This window comes from Aotus nancymaae, unplaced genomic scaffold, assembly GCF_030222135.1.
Source record: "Aotus nancymaae isolate 86718 unplaced genomic scaffold, 86718_ANA_hifiasm-v0.15.2.pri h1tg000021l, whole genome shotgun sequence".
Lineage (NCBI taxonomy): Eukaryota > Metazoa > Chordata > Mammalia > Primates > Aotidae > Aotus > Aotus nancymaae.
The window spans coordinates 11,688,368-11,709,390 of NW_026988433.1; the positions used below are offsets into that span (position 1 = coordinate 11,688,368).

Below are 21,023 nucleotides of genomic sequence, written 5' to 3' on the forward strand. Positions count from 1 at the left end.
GCACTTTGGGAGGCCTAGGCGGGCAGATCACGAGGTCAGAAGTTTGAGACCGGCCTGACCAACATAGTGAAATCTCGTCTCTACTAAAAATACAGAAAATTAGCCGAGGGTGGTGGCGGGCGCCTGTAATCTCAGCTACTCGGGAGGCTGAGGCAGGAGAATTGCTTGAACCCGGGAGGCGGAGGTTGCAGTGAACCAAGATCGCACCACTGCACTCCACTCCAGCCTAGGTGACAGAGCGAGACTCTGTCTCCAAACAAACAAACAAAACAAAACATAAAGCCAAGGACGAGCACTGACTGAATACTTACTGTGTGCTAAACACTTCACTTAAAAACTTTTTAAAAACGTTTTTATTATTTTTTTGAGACAGGGCCTTGTTCTGTCGCCCAGTCTGGAGTGCAGTGGTATGATCTAGGCTCACTGCAGCCTCGACCTCCCGGGCTCAAGCGATCCTCCCACCTCAGCCTCCCAAGTAGCTGGGAGTACAGGTGCGGGCCATCATGCCCGGCTAATTTTTTTTGTAGAGGCGGGGTTTCTCCATGTTAACCAGGTTGGGTCTTGAGCTCCTGGACTCAAGCGATCCGCCAGCCTGGTTTTCCCAGAGTATTGGGATTACAGGCATGCACCACCACACCTGGCTAATTTTCGTATTTTTAGTAGAGCTGGGGTTTCTCCATGTTGGTCAGGCTGGTCTCGAACTCCCGACCTCAGGTGATCCGCCCGCTTTGGCCTCCCAAAGTGCTGGGATTACAGGTGTGAGCCACCGTGCCTGGCCCGAGAAACTGTTAGTAGCATGTAGTAAATGCTCAGTGTTACTAGTATTTTCATTTTAGTGTGTTCTTATGAGGGCGTATACTTTCCCCTATATCAGTTGTGGTTTTTCCATTTATATTCATGATTATGTGATAGATGCCCTTCTCCCCCCATTAGATGGTAATGTCTATGAGCTTAGTACTTAATCCTGTTTTTGTTTACTTGTACATCCCCAAAGCCTCTTAGAATGCCTGAGTAGTTATTTGTAAAATGAATGGAATGCAATAGAGGTGGATGAGTGCACTCTGGTGAATTGAAACGATTTCTTATAGAAAGTGTCAAGTTGTGCCTTGATGGATAAGCATTGTCTGTTAAGTAGTGATGGCAGAAACAGATCTGGGGTCCTGGGCCTCCATATTATGAGATCTTAATAGGTAAACCTAATAAAATGGATATCTAGAGTTGCATTTATATTCCTTAGTATAGTTTATAAAGGGTTTAAAAAAATTATCACTTGTATATGTGAGTGAAGGGAATGGGAGGAGGGGAGAACTGAGGACACCATGGTTAAGAGACTTATCCAGTTAAATAAAAGTGGTGTCTTTTAACTTGTAGCTCCCAGCGTTAGCCATGTTTACTACTATTATAAATGCATTTCCCTCCATTATTAAAAAAAGTTATAATACTAAAATTTTGGTAAATAGAGAGGCATGGTACAGTGGCTCACACCTATAATCCCAGCACTTTGGGAGGCCGAGGTGGGCAGATCACTTGAGGTCAGGCATTTGACCTGGCCAACATGGTGAAACCCCATCTCTACTAAAAATACAAAAAAATTAGCTGGGCATCGTGGTGTGCGCCTTTAGTCCCTGCTACTCTGGAGGCTGAGGCAGGAGAATCGTGTGAACCCAGAATGTGGAGGTTGCAGTGAGCCGAGACCACATCACTGCACTCCAGCCTGGGCATCGGTCTCAAAAAAAATAAAAAAATAAAAAATAAAGAAACAATGATCCTGGTTTCTTAACTTTCACCTTCCTGCTCATGCTGTTTGGAATTCTCTTTTTTAGGTTTTTACCTGGCTAATTACTAGTTATTTCATTTCTTATTTTTAAATTTGTTCTTATTTTTAAGAGCAGAGGGATCTTGCTCGCTCAGTCACCTGGGCTCGAGTGCCATTGCGTGATCATAGCTTACGACAGCCTCTACCTCCTGGGCTCAAGCTGTCCTCCTACCTCAGTTTTCTGAGTAACTGGGACTACAGGCACCTGCCAACATGCCTAGCTAATTTTTAAATTAGTAGAGATGAGGTCTCCCTATGTTGCTCAGACTAATCTTGAACTCCCGGGCTCGAGGGATCCACCTGCCTCAGCCTCCCAAAGTTCCAGGATTACAGGAATGAGACACCACATCTGGCCCCCTTACTGTATACTTTTAATCAAAATATATGTAGAGTTCATCTAGTAGCATTCCAGACAGACCTCAACTCCTTTACTAGCTGTTTGACTTCTTAAATTAGTTAATATTTGGCTGGGTGCCTAGACTTGGGAGACCGAGATGGGAGGATCACTTGAGCTTAGGAGTTCAAGAACAGCCTGGGCAACAAAGGGACAGCCTGTGTCTACAGAAACATTTTTTTTAATTAGCTGGGCCAGGCACAGTGGCTCACGCCTGTAATCCCAACACTTTGGGAGGCTGAGGCAGGTGGGTCACTTGAGGTCAGGGGTTCGAGACCAGCCTGACCAACATGGTGAAACCCTGTCTCTACTAAAAATACAAAAAATTAGCCAGGTGTGGTAGTGGGCACCTGTAATCCCAGCTACTCCAGAGGCTGAGGCAGGAGAATCACTTGAACCTGGGAGGTGGAGGTTGCAGTGAGCCAAGATCATGCCATTGCACTCTAGCCTGTGCAACAAGAGCAAAACTCCAACCCCAAAAATAATAATAATAATAATAATTAGTTGAGCATGGTGGTGTGTGCTTATATATAAAGTTTTATTGTAAAAACGTCAAATACAGGAATATAGAACTTGATAGAGTGAAAAGTTATAGTTCTGGCTGGGCGTGGTGGCTTACTCCTGTAATCCCAGAACTTCGGGAGGCCGAGGTTGGCGGATCACGAGGTCAGGAGTTTGAGACCAGCCTGGGCAACACGGTGAAACTCCATCTCTACTAAAATATAAAAAATTAGCTGAGCGTGGTGGCGGACACCTGTAATCCCAGCTACTTGGGAGGCTGAGGCAGGAGACTCGCCTGAACCCAGGAGTCGGAGTTGCAGTGAGCCGAGATTGTGCCACTGTACTGTAGCCTGGGTGACAGAGCAAGACTCTGTCTCCAAAAAAACAAACAACAACAACAAAAAAAACAAAAAAAAGTTATAATTCTGCATGCCTTCCAATCCTCTTCTCTCTTAGAGATTATCGTTACTATGAATTTATTTAACTGTTTATTGAGTGCCAGTTTGGAATGTATCTTTCTAGATGCATATGATTATAGGTGTGTATGTGTATATATGTATGTATACTTTTAATTTCATCTTGCTTTTGTTATGTAAACGCTTCTTTTGTTCTACAGCTTGCTCCTTAAACTTAACAAGTGTTAAAGATCTTTCTGTGCCAGCACGTTTTTTTTGAGACATCTCACTCTGTCTCCCAGGCTGGAGTTCAGTGGCTCGATCTCAATTCATTGCAACCTCCACCTCCTGGGTTCAAATGATTTTTGTGCCTCAGCCTCCCAATTAGCTGGGATTACAGTAGTGTGCCCTAACACCCAGATCCATTTTTGGGTATTTTTAGTAGAGACATGGTTTCGCCATGTTGGCCTCAAGTGATCCGTTCGCCTCAGCCTCCCAAAGTGCGGAGATTACAGGTGTGAGCCGCTGTAACTTGCCCATGTCAGCACATTTGAATAATCTTTTTTTTTTTTTGAGACAGAGTTTCACTCTGTCACCCTGGCTGGAGTACAATAGCAGAATCTCACCACGCCCGGCCAGTTTTTGTATTTTCAGTAGAGACGGGTTTACCATGTTGACCAGGCTGGTCTTGAACACCTGACCTCAAGTGATCCGCCTGTCTTAGCCTCCCAAAGTGCTGGTATTATAGGCGTGAGCCACCGCGGCCAGCCCTGAATAGTCTTTTTAATGGCTGCATTATACTTTACAGTAAGAAAAGCAATATAATTTAACTCTGTATTATAAATTAAGTTGTTATTGGACTGGCAGGCTCTTTTCAGTTTTTCCTCATTTCAAACCAATTTTCATGCCAAAATAACTTCCCTAGAAGTGCAATTGCTGAGTTATCCACATCTAACGTTGGCATATATATAGTCACCTTATTCTCCAAAAAAGATTCAGTATTTAATTTTACATCTCAGCTAGACTTTAAGTAGCTGAGGTTGCATGCTCCTTGTGGTACTGTTTTTTTTTTTCTTTGAGACAGAGTCTTGCTCTGTTGCCCAGGTTGGAGTGCAGTGGTGCGATGTTGGCTCACTGCAACCTCTGCCTCCCAGCCTCCCTAGTAGCTGGGACTACAGGCGTGTGCTACCACATCTGACTAATTTTCGTGTTTTTAGTAGAGATGGGGTTTTGCCGTGTTGACCAGGTTTGGTCTCGAACTCCTGACCTCAGGTGATCTGCCCGCCTCAGCCTCCCAAAGGAATTGTGGCATGAGTCACCGTGCCCAGCCTCTTGTGGTATTCTTTATGGACTTCAGCACATAGTATGTCTGCCTACCTTACAAGGTTTGGGAGAAAATCAAGTGAGATTATGTTTGTGAAAAATAGAACACTTATTGTATAGTGTTTTCCACTGTACAAAGCACTTTGTATTATCTTATTTAATCTTTGCCCAAAACAAGGGAGATACTGTTATCTCCATTTTACTGATGAAGGAAACTAGGACTCAGAGGTCACAATTTTGCCATGATTACAAAGCTGAGAAGGAAGGATCAGTGGATCCTCAGACTATAAATCCTATGCTTTTTTTCTATTTTAGACTGACTAGACAAAAATGGTATGCAAATGTGAAATATTACTTTACTGTTTTAGGTAGATAGAAAAATCCTTATGTGCTTATTTGGAGTGATTATTAAAGCAGAGGGGTTGATAAATGAATTTATGTTTGCAGTTCTTTATCAGTCTACAGCTCTTTAAAATGTATCCGTACCTCCCTATCTCTCCTTTATACAGGGCCCAGATATTACACTGTCAAAACTATACAAGTTAATTGAAGAATCTTGTCCACAGCTGGCAAATTCAGTGCAGATCAGGTAAACTTCATTTTCTTCTTTATATATGAAAAGGTGTCGAGGTAGATCAAAATTACAAAAGGGTATGTGGTAATTAATTCTTTTAAAAATATAACTTTATCAGGGCCAGGCATGGTGGCTCACACCTGTAATCCCAGCACTTTGGGAGGCCAAGGCGGGCGGATCACGAGGTTAGGAGCTCAAGACCAGCCTGACCAACATGGTGAAACCCCATCTCTAAAAAATGAAAAATAAATAAAAATTTAAAAAATTAAAAAAAATATATATATATGTATATGTATACCTTTATTATTCTAGGTTGTTTTCCCAAGAACCTTTACTTAGTTTTGTTGTTGTTGAAAAATGGATAACTTTTTTTTTTTTTTGGAGACAGGGTCTCACTCTTTTGCCTGGGCTGGAGTGCAGTGTTGCAATCAGGGCTCACTGCAGCCTGGACTTCCCAAGTTCAGGTGATCTTCCCATCTCAGACTCCCGAGTAGCTGAACTACAAGCATACACCACGAAACCTGGCTAATTTTTTGTGTTTTTAGTACAGGTGGGGTTTTGCTGTGTTGCCTAGGCTGGCCTTCAACTCCTGGGCTCAAGTGATCCATCCGCCTCTGCCTCCCAGAGTAATCCTGGGATTACAAGTGTGAGCCACCGTGCCTGACTGAAAAATGGATAACATTAAACATATTGTTTTATAGCTTTTTTCCCCAAATTTTAATATTTTTTAATGGATCCATCTTATTCTTTACAATTCTGAATTGCCTGTAAAATACATTATTTGAGATAATTGAGGAATATGAAACATGGGGAGTTGTTCAAAGGGCTTTTCTAAAATATGCACCTCGATTTTCTCATTCAGAATCAAACTGATGGCTGAAGGCGAGTTGAAGGATATGGAACAATTTTTTGATGACCTTTCAGATTCTTTCTCTGGAACTGAACCAGAGGTTCACAAAACAAGTGTAGTAGGTATGAAACTCTTCTAAGAAGAGCAGAGAGTATTTTCATTGAAGCGAGCAGCTTTCTAAGTCATGTCTGTCATTACTCTGCTATATCTGTGAACAGACACGGTGGGGATGTTGGAGGTGTTGCAGTTTGTATTTTTTGCCTTGCTGTTTTGATCTATATTTAAATAATTAACTGTGGAAAAGCACCTTCTGTTTTGTCTACAATAGTAAGAGTCAGAGCCTGGTCCTGGGGTTTTTAGGGGTTCCCAGCTCTTTCTCACAGTCCTCTGGATCACTTGCCTGCATGGTCCATCTGTAAGTGAGGGTCACCAGCCCAGACTTATGAAGAGAGGTAAGTAAAAATAACATTATTGATACAGTATGCAAAGTGAGGGCATACATGGTGTTTCTTTGCTGCTTTTCTATTAGCTTTATCCCATGCTCTATCCCTCTGGCTTTTTTGCGTGATAATTTTTATGTTGTTCGGCATGAGCTATTTCTCTGTCTCTTCCTATGTGCCAGGCTCTGTAGGTGTAAGATAGACATGGAATTTCCTCTTACGGAGATCACCTCTGGTGGGGGGAGTCAGATGGTAAAAGTAAACACATAAATAAGATCATTTCAGATAGTATAACAGCCATGAAGAAAGTAAAGTGGAAGCCTTCAGGTGTAGGAGGGGCGGGCGGATTGAGCCCTGAATAAGAAACCAGCTTTGTAAAGGACTGGGGAAGAACATTCCAGGAGGGGGGAACGGCAGCTGCAAGTGTCTCTTTCTTACTCTTCTGAAGGAAGGATTGCAGCAAACAGTCTTTGCCCTTGTGCAGCTGCCATTGTGGAGCCTGGATGTCAGTTCATGCCTTCCCCTTGTCTCTGGTCTTATTTTGTAGGTTTGTTTCTGCGTCACATGATCTTGGCGTACAGTAAGCTTTCTTTCAGCCAAGTGTTTAAACTGTACACCGCCCTTCAGCAGTACTTCCAGAATGGTGAGAAGAAGACAGTGGAGGATGCTGATATGGAACTGACCGGTAGAGATGAGGGTGAAAGAAAAATGGAAAAAGAGGAACTTGATGTGTCCGTAAGGTAATTTGGGTTTTTCTGACTGGGATCCTTTTCCTGTGAAATAGTATAATTTTAAGTACAGTAAGTCCTTATTCATTTAGAGTTCATGTGCTGGCTATGCCCTTTCCTCTCCAGATCTGGGAAGTTAACTGATAAGGACTGCACGGGTGGGTCCCTTGCTCTCTGACTTCTGATTGGCCAATGGAAGGCACTGGTGGGAAATCCCCAGGGCCAGGGAGGATGAGGTCGGAGTGTAGATTCATTGGCTCCCTTCCTTGGGGTCCTGGGGGGCGGGCTGTAGGGTCACAGCTTCTGTCAGGTCACCCTCTCTGTACTCCTTCAGGGGGTTTGGTAACTAGGAGCAAGTGTTTACAGGCCCGAGGTGAAAGGTACTCCACTGTTATCAGTCCTGGGGACTGTATTGTCTCTTAGGACTTGTCTGTCCTTTCCCTTAGTTTGTTAAGCGCTTCTCAGACTACTCAATTTGAATGTGTTCTTTGTTTTCTGCTGGCTCCCTGACTGGCATTGTTGGTTACATCAGAGTGAAGTAACAGTTAATGAATTCAGTGAAAATTTGTTGAACGCCCTCTGAGGTCTAACCTCTAAGGAAGTTGCTGACCTAGTTGGTCAAGCCTAAAACCCAGTAGTGTCCTTGATTCCTCCCTGTCCTTCACCCCAGTCCCTCAGCAGATCCGGTCAGTCTTTCTTCCCTGCTATGTCTGGAACTTGTTCACTTATCTCATGACCACTGCTCCCCCTGGAGTCTAAGCACCAGATCTCTACCAAATTACACTCACCAAATCTGCACTAGCCTAACTTTCTCCTTGACTTAACTCCTGTCTCCCTACGTCTGTTCTTCAGACAGCATCTGGGGAAGCCCCTAAGAATATTAATCAGATCCCAGCACTCTTCCGCCCAAACCTTTGGAACCTAGAGAGGAGTCTGAGCTCACCATGGCCTCAGCGCCTGTATAACCTGGCCCAAGGATCTTCTCTGCCCTCTTTCTCTTTGCTTCCTCCTTCACTCTCAGCATTGTGACTACTCTGGCTTTCCTTCAGTTTCTTGACTAATCCAATCAGTTTCTGCCTCAGGTTGCCTGGAATGCCCTTACTTGGCTTTTCACCTTGTGTGCTCCCTTTCACCATTCAGATCTCAGCTCAGGTTTCCTCAGACAGGCCTCCCTGACCATGAGGTAGCCCCTATCCCAAATACTTTCTTTTTTTTTTTTTTTTTTTGAGATGGAGTCCTGCTGTCGCCCAGCCTGGAGTGCAATAGTATAATCTCGGCTCATTGCAACCTCTGCCTCCTGTATTCAAGCAATTCTCCTGACTCCACCTCCTAAGTAGCTGGGATTACAGGCGCCCACCACAACACCTAGCTAATTTTTTTGTGTTTTTAGTAGAGATGGGGTTTCACCATGTTGGCCAGGCTGGTCTCGAACTCCTGACCTCAGGTGATCCACTTGCCTTGGACTCTCAAAGTGCTGGGATTACAGGCGTCAGCCACTGCGCCCAGCCCCAAATACATTCTATTTCTTTATTCCTCCATACCTGTCATCACTAAGTAACCTTCTTAATTTACTTGCTTATCTGTTTCCTCTGCCTTTTCACCCCTTGAGAGCTAAGACCCTTCTCTGTCTTGTTTCATCACCTTTCCCCAGTGCTTAGTAAGTGCCTGAGTCATAGAATGTGTTCTGTAACTGAATATTGGATGAATTGCATGCAGAGAATCAATATGTAGTCCATCACCCATACTGGTAACCGGCCCGGTAACATACTTCGTATTAACTGTCCTTCCTTATGCTGTTTCACTTTCCCTTCCTTAACTACTGTTATCTGGGATTGCTTCCAAATAAGCTTCCAAATAAACTACTTGTACTTGCAGGCAAAAAGATATATATATATATATATATATTTTTTTTTCCCCTGCTGGTCTGGTGAGGAAGACTGACAAGTAAACAGATACACTCTTCAGAGCTCTGAGGGAAATAAACCTCACCTGTCCTAAGGAGGTGGCTAGGGCGGGCACCTTATTATTTACTGGGAGCTTATAATTTACTGCATTGCAGGCTGTTAGGCTACTGTAATCCCTGGGGTGGTGGGGGGTGATATTGTGTATAGATGGGGAATGCTTCTTGCACTTTCTATGAGTAGCTTTTTTCTGTTACATGATTTGTTCAGCATATATTAGGAGCAAGAGGATAATAGTACCATTAAGTGCTCCCCAAAACTCATTTCCTTACAAATGCTTCTTGTCTGATGGAAAGGCAATATAGTGTGGGGTTAAGAGTTTGGCTCTGCAGCCAGACCCCCAGGTTTGCCTGCTGCTCCTCAGCCTTTGGTCTGTGAGACCTTGGGCAAGTTAGTCACCCCTTCTGTGCTTTGAGCTCTTTATCTGCAAGATGAGGCTCATACCACTTCCCCAGAGGGTTGTGAGAATTAAGTGATAAATTCATATAAAGTATTGAGAACTGTGCCTAGAAATGTTAACTATTATTATTCTCTACTTTCTCTTTTAGTTTTCTCCTAAGAAATGCTTCTAGGCTATAGTGTAATCTTTTTACTAGCTACTTTATATGCTTAAAGTAGCAAAGTACCACTTATAAGAAATGTTAAAATTCAGACTTTTCTTATTTGGGTTGGTTTTCTCTTAACTTGATTTATTTAGGTCTAATTCCATCTTTGTTAGAGAACATTTTTATTTTGCAGGATGTATATTTCTTTCTTTCCTTTTTTTTTTTTTTTTTAATTTGAGACATAGTCTCACTCTGTTGCCCGGGCTTCTGTGCAGTGCTGTGGTCATAGCTCACTGCATCCTTCCTCCAGTTCCTGGGCTCAAGAGATCCTCCTGCTTCAGTCTCTCAAGTAGCTGGGACTACAGGTGTGCACTATCACACTCAGCTATTGTGTTTTTTTTTTCTTTCCTTTTCTTTTTTTTTTTGTAGAGACAGGGTCTCACTATGTTGCCTAGGCTGATCTCGAATTCCTGGACTCAAGTGATCCTGACACCTCGGCCTCCCAAAACGCTAGAGAAACATTTTCTTTTTGAGACAGGGTCTCACTGTGTCATGCAGGCTAGAGTGCAGTGTCGCTATTATAGGCTCACATGTTTGCAAATATTTTACCTTTTCTCTCTGTTTAGATTGTCTTTTGATGCATAACATTTTTTGATTTTATGAAGTTCAGTTTGTCTATTTTTTGTTGTTATTACCTGTGCCTTTAGTTCTTTTTATATTTAAATTTTTAAAATTTTTAGTAGAGATAGGGTCTTGCTATGTTGCTGGGGCTAGTCTTGAACTCCTGGGCTCAAGTGAGCCTCTCGCCTCAGCCTCCTACAGTGGTTGGATTATAGGCGTGAGCCATCACACCCAGCGTGCATGTACCATTAGTGTCATATCCAAGGCAGCATTGCCAAATCTAGTGTTGTGAAGCTTTCACTCTATGTTTCTTCTGAGAGTTTTACAGTTTTTTTATTTAAAAATTTATTGTTTTTTTTATTGCTAGCAGGTGGAAGTAAGATCTTCTAAGAGTTTTATAGTTTTCGGCCTCACATTTACGTCTTTGATTCCTTGTGAGTTAATTTTTGTGTATGGTATTAGATAAGGGTCCAACTTCATTCTTTTGCATGCGGATGTGCCGTTTCCCCAGCATCACTGGTTGGAAAGGCCGTCCTTTCCCTATCAGACGGTCTTGGCGCTGTTCCCAAAAATCATTTGACCGTGCATGCCAGGGCTTCTTTCTGGGCTCTGTGTATTGATCTCAACATCACTTTTGAAGTTTTTCTTTTCTATTTCTGAGGAGAGAATTAAATTTTTTGCACTCTTTTGATATAAGAATCCGCTTGATTTTATAAATGTTGTCATTTTCACTTTTGTGTAATTCTTGACTATTTTTGTTTTTTTTATTTTTTCCAGAGAAGAGGAGGTATCCTGCAGTGGGCCTCTGTCCCAAAAACAAGCAGAATTTTTTCTTTCTCAACAGGTACGTTAATTCTGTGATTTATCTTGACCTTCTCCTCTGGTCCTGTGACGCGGTCGTGGCATAGGCCTGTTATGGGCGAAGGTTTCTTAGGGAATCTGTGTCAGCCTTTACTCTTGGTCCTCTCTGCCTCACTGACGATGCACTTGTAGCTTTGTGCCCCTTCCTATTTTGTGTGAGATTTTATTTTTCTATTAAAATTATAATCCAGGTTTGCTTAGTAATGGTATATGACTAACAGCCTAAAACCTCGTGATTTAAAAGACTTGCTTCCCTTCTCTCAACATTTTATTGTAAACATTTTCAAACATAAAGAGAGCCTGAAAAGCAATGTATGGTACCTATTACTTAGATCCTACAATTAATATTATTGTCCTATTTATTACTTATATAACCACCCTCTATCGAGCCACCATTTCATCTTTTTTAAAATAAATAATTCCAGTTGCAGATAGTAATATACTTTGCTCCAAACATCTCTCTCTTTCTTTTGTTTTTGAGACAGAATCTCACTCTGTCGCCCAGTCTAGAGCATTGCCCAGGCTGGAGTGCAGTGGCACAATCTCGGCTCACTGCAACCTCTGCCTCCCGGGTTCAAGCTATTCTCGTACCTCAGCCTCCCGAGTAGCTGGGATTACAGGCGTGCACCATCACACTCAGCTAATTTTTGTATTTTTAGTAGAGATGGGGTTTCACCACATTGACCAGGCTGGTCCACGGCTCCCAACCTCAGGTGATCTTCCTACCTCGGCCTCCCAAAGTTCTGGAATTACAGGCATGAGCCATGGCACCCAGCCAAAACTTTTTTTCTTTTCTTTTTCTTTGCGACTGCATCTCACTATGTTGTTGCCCAGGCTGGAGTGCAGTGGTGTGATCTCAACTCGCTGCAACCTCTGTCTCTTGGGTTCAAGCGATTCTTGTGCCTCAGCCTCTGGAGTAGCTGGGACTACAGGTGCACGCCTCCATACCCAGTTAATTTATGTATTTTTAGTAGAGATGGGGTTTCACTATGTTGGCCAGGCTGGTCTCGAAGTCTTGACCTCAAGTGATCTGCCTGACTCGGCCTACCAAAATGTTTGGATTACACACATAAGCCACTGTGGCTGGCCACAGCCAAAACTTATATTTTTATTTTTATTTTTTTTGAGACAGAGTCTCACTCTGTCACCTAGTCTGGTGTGCAGTGGCATGATCTCAGCTTATTGCAACCTCTACCACCCGGGTTCAAGTGATTCTCCTGCCTCAGCCTCCTGAGTAGCTGGGATTACAGGTGTGTACCACCACACCCAGGTAATTTTTGTATTTTTAGTGGAGATGGGGTTTTGCCATGTTGGCCAGGCTGGTCTTGAACTCGTGACCTCAGGTGATCCACCCACCTTGGCCTCTCAAAGGGCTGGGATTACAGGCATGGGCCGCTGTGCCCTGCCAGAACTTTCTAACATAAGAGCTGTGGAATACTTCAGAGGCAGAGGCAGGAGAATCGCTTGAACTTGGGAAGCAGCAGTTGTAGTGAGCCGAGATCACACCACTGCACTCCACCCTGGGCAACAAGAACGAAATTCCATCTTAAAAAAAAAAAAAAAGAAAGCTGTGGAAGAAAACATGTAAGAGAAGGTAATTTGATTTTCAGATAAAAATTAAAAGCATCTCCATGTCAAGACTTGTTTTAACATAATTAACAGGCAAACAGGACAGGCGTGGTGGCCCACACCTATAATCCAAGCACTTTGGGAGGTCGAGGTGGGCAGAACATTTGAGGTCAGGAGTTTGAGACCAGCCTGACCAACATGGTGAAACCCTGTCTCTATTAAAATACAAAAAATTAGCTGGGCATGGTGGTGCGTGCCTGTAATCCCAGCTACTCAGGAGGCTGAGGCAGGAGAATTGCCTGAACCCGGGAGGCGGAGGTTGCGGTGAGCCGAGATCGTGTCATTGCACTCCAGCCTGGGCAATAAGAGTGAAACTCCGTCTCAAAAAAACAAACAAACAAACAAACAAACAAACAAAAATACAAAAATTAGCTGGGCATGGTGGCATGTGCCTGTAGTCCCAGCTACTTGGGAGGCTGAGGCAGGCAAATTGCTTGAACCCACAAGGCAGAGGTTGGATTGAGCCAAGATTTCGCCACTGCACTCCAGCCTGGGCGACAGAGCAAGACTCCCTCTCAAAATAAATACATATGTAAATAAATAAATAAGTAAAAGTTGAAAAAATTAAAAGGCAAGCAAGAAACTGGGAAAAAGTATTTACAATAAACATGACAGTGAAAAGGTTAATATTTTTGCTTTAGAAATCGTATTTTCAGGATGGGTGCAGTGGCTTACGCCTATATTCTCAGCACTTTGGGAGGCTGAGGCAGGTGGATCACCTGAGGTCAGGAGTTCAAGACCAGCCTGTCCAACATGGTGAAGCACTGTCTCTACTAAAAATCCAAAAAATTAGCCAGGTGTGATGGTGGATGCCTGTAATACCAGCTACTTGGGAAGCTGAGGCAGGAGAATCTCTTGAATCCGGGAAGTGGAGGTTGCAGTGAGCCAAGATTGCACCACTGTCCTCCAGCCTGGGCAACAGAGCAAGACTCTGTCTCTAAAAAAAGAAAAAAAAAATCATATTTTCTGAGACTGTTTGATGATGAGACAAAGTTTACAGTATTAATAGGAAGTAAAGTTACATATCATATTCTGATTTTGTTAAAAATATAATGTGTTGGCTGGGCAAGGTGGCTCACACCTGTAATCCCAGCACTTTGAGAAGCTGAGGTGGGCGGATCATGAGGTCAAGAGATTGAGAACATCCTGGCCAACATGGTGAAACTCCGTCTCTCCTAAAAATGCAAAAATTAGCTGGGTATGGTGGCGCATGCCTGTAGTTCCAGCTACTTGGGAGGCTGAGGCAGGAGAATTGCTTGAACCTGGGAGGCAGAAGTTGCAGTGAGCCAAGATCACACCACTGCACTCCAGCCTGGTGACCGATCGAGACTCCATCTCAAGAAAAACAAAAACATGTTAAAAATATAATGTGTATACACAATATAGGTTTACGATAAGGCTGTATTATAAATTTAATGTGTATACACATTATATGTTTAACAGAATTAGAATATGACATGTAACATATATATACACACACATACATAGAGAACAAAGATAATATACACTAAAATATTAATAATGTTTCTGGGCAGTGTGATTGCAGAAGATTTTTGTTTTCTGTAGCTTTTCTGTATTTTTGGAGTTATTTTTCTCCATACTACACCTACATAATAATTTTTTTTTTCTTTTGAGACGGAACCTTGCTCTGTCGCCCAGGCTGGTGTGCTGTGGTACGATCTCAGCTCACTGTAACCTCTGCCTCTCAGGTTCAAGCGATTCTCCTTCGTCAGCCTCCCGAGTAGCTGGGATTGCAGACACTTGCCACCATGCCCGGCTAATTTTTTGTATTTTTAGTAGAGATGGGGTTTCACTGTGTTAGCTAGGATGGTCTCAATTTCCTGACCTCAGGTGATTCACCCACCTCGGCCTCCCAGAGTGTTGGGATTCCAGGCATGAGCCACCGAGCCTGGCCAATAATTTTCTATGATGATATAAATAAACAATAGAATTAGAAATTATTTTTACTTAAAGAAAATTTTTTTAAATAAATTACTCTCTTTATTTATTTATTTATTTATTTATTTTTTGAGACAGAGTTTCGCTCGTTACCCAGGCTGGAGTGCAATGGCGCGATCTCGGCTCACCGCAACCTCTGCCTCCTGGGTTCAGGCAATTCTCCTGCCTCAGCCTCCTGAGTAGCTGGGATTACAGGCACGCGCCACCATGCCCAGCTAATTTTTTGTGTTAGTAGAGACGGGGTTTCACCATGTTGACCAGGATGGTCTCGATCTCTTGACCTCGTGATCCACCTGCCTCAGCCTCCCAAAGTGCTGGGATTACAGGCTTGAGCCACCGCGCCCGGCCTCAAATTACTCTCTTTAAATAGAGATGAGGTCTCAGTATATTGCCCAGATTGTTCTTGAACTCCTGGGCTCAGGCGATACTCCTGCTTCAGCCTCTGCCTGCCTCAGCCTCTGCCTCCCAGAGTGTTGGGATTACGTGCATCAACCACCATGCCCTGCCCTTAGAAATTACTTTACTTATAGAAAAACTCATCAAGGTAAAATTGGAGTAAAGTGTCTGTAACCCAGTTAAATATAAACATTTAATTTGCAGCTAATTTTCTACATATTTCATATAATTGTTGCTGATATCGTTCATATGAAACAAATATGTAGGGGTAGGAAAAGGCACCTGGCTCCCATAAGGCCCTGTGCAGGCACTGGAAATACAGCAAGAAGTAAAGACGTTACCTGCCTGAAAGGAGCTTACAGTCTGGGGTGGGGTCAGACTAGCAATTTTACTATAGTTTGATAGTGCTACAGGAAGGGTTAGTGCAGAGGGCTTATGGGAGCATGTAGGGGCTTATAGGATCTCACCTCATCTAGAAGGTGACAGAAGCAGGTGGCCCAGAGGATGAGCTAGGCGTGGGTGTGGGTTTGTTCAGCCTGCGGTAGCATGTGGCTGGGGAGTAATGGTTGGGAGGCTTCATGTTTCTGAAAGAGGAAACAGTGTTGTGTATGGTCAAGGGGAGAGCATGTGGCAGGGTCTACCTTCAGGGTACCTGGAGTGAGGGAAGGCCAGCTAAGGTTGGTGAGATGAGGGGCCAGAGCCTGAAGGGACCTTTGTAGAAAAGAAAATAATCAGATGATGCTAGTTAGTATATCTTTTCATATGTTTCTTGACCTTTTCTTTCTTCTAAGTTACCATTTTTAAATTTCAGGCCTCTTTGCTAAAGAATGATGAGACTAAGGCCCTCACTCCAGCTTCCTTGCAGAAGGAATTAAACAATTTGTTGAAATTTAATCCTGATTTTGCTGAAGCGGTAAGTCTTTCCTAGAATTTGTTGCTGTGTTGGAAAGGAATGACAAGACTACTTTTTTTTTTGGAGATGGAGTCTTGCTTTGTCGCCAGGTTGAAGTACAGTGGGGCAATCTCAGCTCACTGCATCCTCCGACTCCCGGGTTCAAGCAACTCTCCTGCCTCAGCCTCCCTAGTAGCTGGGATTACAGGCACGTGTCACCACATCCAGCTAATTTTTGTACTTTTAGTAGAGACGGGGTTTTACCATGTTGGGCAGAATGGCCTCGATCCCCTGACCTCGTTATCTGCCCGCCTCGGCCTCCCAAAGTGCTGAGAATACAGGTATGAGCCACCATGCCCAGCTAATTTTTGTACTTTTAGTAGAGATGGGGTTTCATCATGTTGGCCAGGCTGGTCTCCTGATCTCGGGTGATTCCCTGCCTCAGCCTCCCAAAGTGCTGAGATAATAGACATGAGCCATCACGCCCAGCCCAAACGACAGTTTTGAGGCTGAAAAACTCTTTACCTTTCTCCTCTTTTGTCAGTGTTTATTTATTTTTAAAGTTCCAATAATGCCATTCCTTAATGGATTTTTTACTCGGAAAATTTTCTTGATTAATATTTGAATGTAGAAATGTATCTATTTTGCTTCCTAGTAACTGAGATCTGCCTGTTAGGGAAGTTTCAGTGACTCGAAAAAAATGAAAATAATTAACTTAGTAAACTAGTAAATCTCAATGTGTTTTAACTTGTACATTAATAAAAATTTTATAATTTGTATATGAATTCAGGTTTTAGGATCTTTAATTTTGAATACTCAGTTTTCCTTGATATTTGAACTCGGTAAGGCCCACTATTCTCCTCTATCACCCATGTAAGCAGTGGCAGAGTGGAGTATATGTAAGATAAAACTGACACAAATACTAACGGAACTCCAATTGTTAATTTGTGGGCTCCCTCTAGGGGAATGTGTCTTGAAGCTGTTTTATTCTGCCTCTAGAGAAAAGATTAAGCTGAATTATGACCATTTTATTAGAAGGGCATGGGGTACACTAGTGTTTGTAGCCAGTGAAACTCTCGGCAGTTGTCTTACCCAAGAGATAGTTACAGCATTTAAATAAGTCGATTATTTCTTGATTTAGCATTATCTCAGCTACTTAAACAACCTCCGTGTCCAAGATGTTTTCAGTTCAACACACAGCCTCCTTCATTATTTTGATCGTCTGATTCTTACTGGAGCCGAAAGCAAAAGTAACGGGGAAGAGGGCTATGGCCGGAGCTTGAGATACGCCGCTCTGAATCTTGCTGCCCTGCACTGCCGCTTCGGTCACTAGTAAGTTTATAGACTTTTGTCCATGCACAAATGGAATTAACTGATGACAATAAAAGATCTGCTATTTTGTGGAGAAAAAAAGGGAAAAGAAATGGAAGGAATGAACCTCAAATGTTAATTGTGATGCATTTTTAAAAATAATGTATTTTTTAAAAAGAAGAAAAGAAAGAAACTCATCAACCTGGACTAGTCAATAACTTCCATAGAGGGAACTTTTTTTGCACTGGAACGAAGTTAATGAAAACCTTCTGCCTAAATAGTCTGCCCCCTGGTGTCATCATTTAACATTGCTGTCTTAGTGCCTGGCCTCTTCCATTACTTCTAAGAACAACGGGCCATTCAGCGAAAGGGAAATTAGGTCATTAGGCCAGAGAGTCCCTAAAGGATTTTTTGGAGGTAAAAAGTGGGGATGCAGAAGCTATTTTTAGTATTTCAAAAAGCCAAAAGGCAGTCGTGCCTTTACTGGATGAAAGACTACATAGGCTTACTAAAAGTCACGTTTGCTTTTGGATAGAATTCAGGCAGCTCGGTCAGGTGACACTGGTTTATACTGCTGCCTCGATATGCCTGTGTTTTTAATGAATAGAAGTAGGAAAATTGATCAGTTATTTTTTAGTAAATAGAATTAAGTAGATAAAACAACTTTCAGAACATGGAGACTATCTTGGAAATAATGAAATAATGTGAATAATGGTGAAAGGTGGGAAATTACTAATTGAAAGATCCCTTCACCCTCCTTCTGCCCTGTGGCTTTTTCCCAGTTGAGAGAAGAGTGGTCTCTGCTATAGGCATCTTTGAATATAGACCATAGCGTGTATTAGTGGGAGTATAGTGTCCACAGTTCAATAATTGAGACTTCTATCCCTTTCTCTTTGTGTCAGGCAACACCTAGGGAATTCTTTTTATTTCTGGTTGTCAGGTTTTTGTTTTTAAGAGACAAGGTCTCACTCTGTCACCCAGGGTGGAGTGCAGTGATGTGATCATAGCTAACTGTAACCTCAAACTCCTGGGCTCAAGCAAGCAGTCCATCTCAGCCTCCTGAGTAGCTATGACTCAGGCATGCACCACAATGCCCAGGCTGGTCTCAAACTCCTGGCTTCAAGCAGTTCTCCCACCTTGGCCTTCCAAAGTGCTGGGATTACAAGTGTGAAGGCACTGGGCCCACCCAGTTGTCAGGTTTTAAAAGGGACATAGACAAACTAAAGCTTGTGTGGGGAACCGTCTCAGGGTGTTGAGACATTCAAAGCTGTATCATATAAATAAGGTGGGAGGGAGGTGAGATGTTCATCCTGGAGAAAATGTGTTTGACATCTTCATGTAGTAAAAGCTCACCTGAAAAGAGCTTAGATTGATCGAGGGTATGGCTACTGGACAAGATTGAGAGCTGGTAAATAAATGTAAGTTAGAGGACAACATATTTCTGCTCATTGTAAGGAAGCAGTTTCCCTTTATAGAACCCTCTGAGGAAGGCATCAGTGGGGTGTTCAGGCCTAGACCAAGGGTGTCAGTCATTAAGGGCATTCAAACATCAGATTGATAGTTGTATCCAAAAATGTTTAAGGCTCCTCAAAACTCCTGTGATTTTTGTGAGAGTCCATGATATCTTGTAATAACTAACTTCTTTTGGTCTTCCCAGATTTAATAACCTCTTGATCAGAGCCTTTCATTTTTTTATGTACTCAAAAATAATAGCAATGCCATTTTTAATATTTGCCAGTAACCTGTTTAACTTAGTTAGGAACTGCTTCCCCTGGGGGTTAGAAATTTGTGTACAGCCTTCTGGATACAAGTAATCTTTTGATGAACAGAATTTCTTCTTTTTATTTTTAAAAATATAGAGACAAGGTCTTGCTATGTTGCCCAGGTTGTTCTTGAACACCTGGCCTCAAGTGAGCCTCCCACCTTGGCCTCCCAGAGTGCTGGGATTACAGGTGTAAGCTACTGCACCCAGCTCAGAATTTGTTTATGTTTACAGTATTATCAATGGATAGACAGCTAACTGCACAGAATATAAATGAGGAAAGGTAGATTTTTCTTAATGTGTACGTCTTCCTTAATTCTTGATTTACTCAGGCCCAGGCTTCTTTGTTTCTGGTCCTGGATCTATGGGCCTGTGTAAATCTTTGTCACTTAGCTAAAAGGATTTCTTGAAAATCCTTGTAGTACTTTATTGAGCATTTACTGTGTACTAGGCACTAGGGATACTGCAGTGAAAAAGGAAAAAGAAAAAACCCTGTTATAGAGCTTATATCAGGGGAGATAGGGAAAAAACAATGCTAAGCGTAGTTGTAATATGTCTTGTAGTGATAGACCAGGATAAGGGGTTAGAAAGTGATGGTGAAGTGCTCTTGTTTTCCTAAGTAACATTGTTACTCCAGATACATGCATAGATCATCTACTCCTTTAATTTGTAAATCTCTGTTTAAATATAAAGGTAGCAGGTCAGCCCTCCTTGATCTCTGCCAACTTAATATTTGAACAGAGATTTAAAGGAAAAAAAATTACAGAAGTGGGACTCCTCAAAATACTTTTTAAAACTAGCTTTGGACTGGGCACCATGGCTCATGCCTGTAATCCCAGTAGTTTGGGAGGCCAAAGAAGGAGGATCGCTTGAGGCCAGAAGTTCAAGACCAGCCTGGGGAACATAGAGAGACTTTATCTCCTTAAAAAAATTAGCTGGGCATGGTGGTGTGAGCCTGTAGTCCCAGTTACTTGGGAGGCTGAGGCGGAAGGATTGCTTGAGGCCAGGAGTTTACCAGCCTAGGGAACATAGTGAGACTCTATCTCTATTTAAAATAAAATTAGCCAAGCATGGTGGTGAGTTCCTGTAGTCCCAGCTACCCAGGAGGCTGAGGTCCATTGCTTGAGGCCAGGAATTCAAGGCTGCAGTGAGCTAGGATTGCACCACTGAACACCAGCCTGGGTGACAGAGGGAGACCCTGTCTCTAAAAAAGTAGTTTTGAAAAAATGATAAAAGTAACAAATGCACATAGTAAGAAAAGAATTCAGATAATGCAGAAGGAAATGCCATGAAAAGTAAAATATTATGTCCTCTCCTTGCCCTTCCCCTCAGCAGTGAACCTTTAAAATAAACATCTTAGGAGCAGAGATAAAAGCCTTTGCTTTATGCCCTTTTCTTAGAAATTCCCCTTAGAAGAGACATGTCCTATATTTCCCTGTCGGTGTTTTTTGCTTCTGGGGTTGAGGCACGCCTCTGAGAGAATAAGCCCAGAAATAGTTACAGCTTCCAACCCAGAGACCTCCACTTGGATGACTGTGTACAGATGACTTCCTGCTACGGTTGCTTATGCATGTTTGTGATTGTTAATAGGATATTATTAATGTTTAGTCTGTCATTAGTCAACAGGCAGAGCTCGCCCTGCAGGAGGCAATTAGGATTGCCCAGGAGTCCAACGATCACGTGTGTCTCCAGCACTGTTTGGTGAGGCCATCCTCTGGTCTTGGGAGTTTTGTTCACGGGTTGAGTTGGCCTTTGCAAGGTCCTATTTGAATTGGGTTGTTTTGCAGTTGGAACAAAGATCTTCAGCAGCAAAAGGGAACTAGTTAGGTGCTCGTGGGAATTCAGAAAGGGCAACCTATCTATACTTGTCTTTCTTAATTCATGACATCTGTTTTGCTTTTGCCATATATCCAGTCTACAAAGTTTAATGCAACTTGCCATGAAAGAAGAGAATACCTTTATTACATTTAGCACTGGCATTAACAAAAACATGTATGCTACACTTAGTAACCGGTGAGATACTGTCCTGTAATAGCCAAATTGCCAAGCACCAGTAGAACACAGA

General features: G+C 42.6%; 1 protein-coding gene across 3 annotated transcripts in view; it reads left to right on the top strand.

The window, feature by feature from the left end:
• Positions 1–21,023, top strand: part of ANAPC5 (anaphase promoting complex subunit 5) — a 47,293-nt gene that overhangs the window by 725 nt on the left and 25,545 nt on the right. For all 3 annotated transcript variants that reach the window (XM_012468934.2, XM_012468936.2, XM_012468935.3), the window contains exons 2-8: positions 4,939–5,018; positions 5,866–5,975; positions 6,841–7,033; positions 10,926–10,992; positions 15,805–15,906; positions 17,027–17,217; positions 20,578–20,659. In XM_012468934.2, coding sequence (XP_012324357.1) covers positions 4,939–5,018; positions 5,866–5,975; positions 6,841–7,033; positions 10,926–10,992; positions 15,805–15,906; positions 17,027–17,217; positions 20,578–20,659 — 825 coding nt within the window. The remainder of the gene's footprint in view (positions 1–4,938; positions 5,019–5,865; positions 5,976–6,840; positions 7,034–10,925; positions 10,993–15,804; positions 15,907–17,026; positions 17,218–20,577; positions 20,660–21,023) is intronic.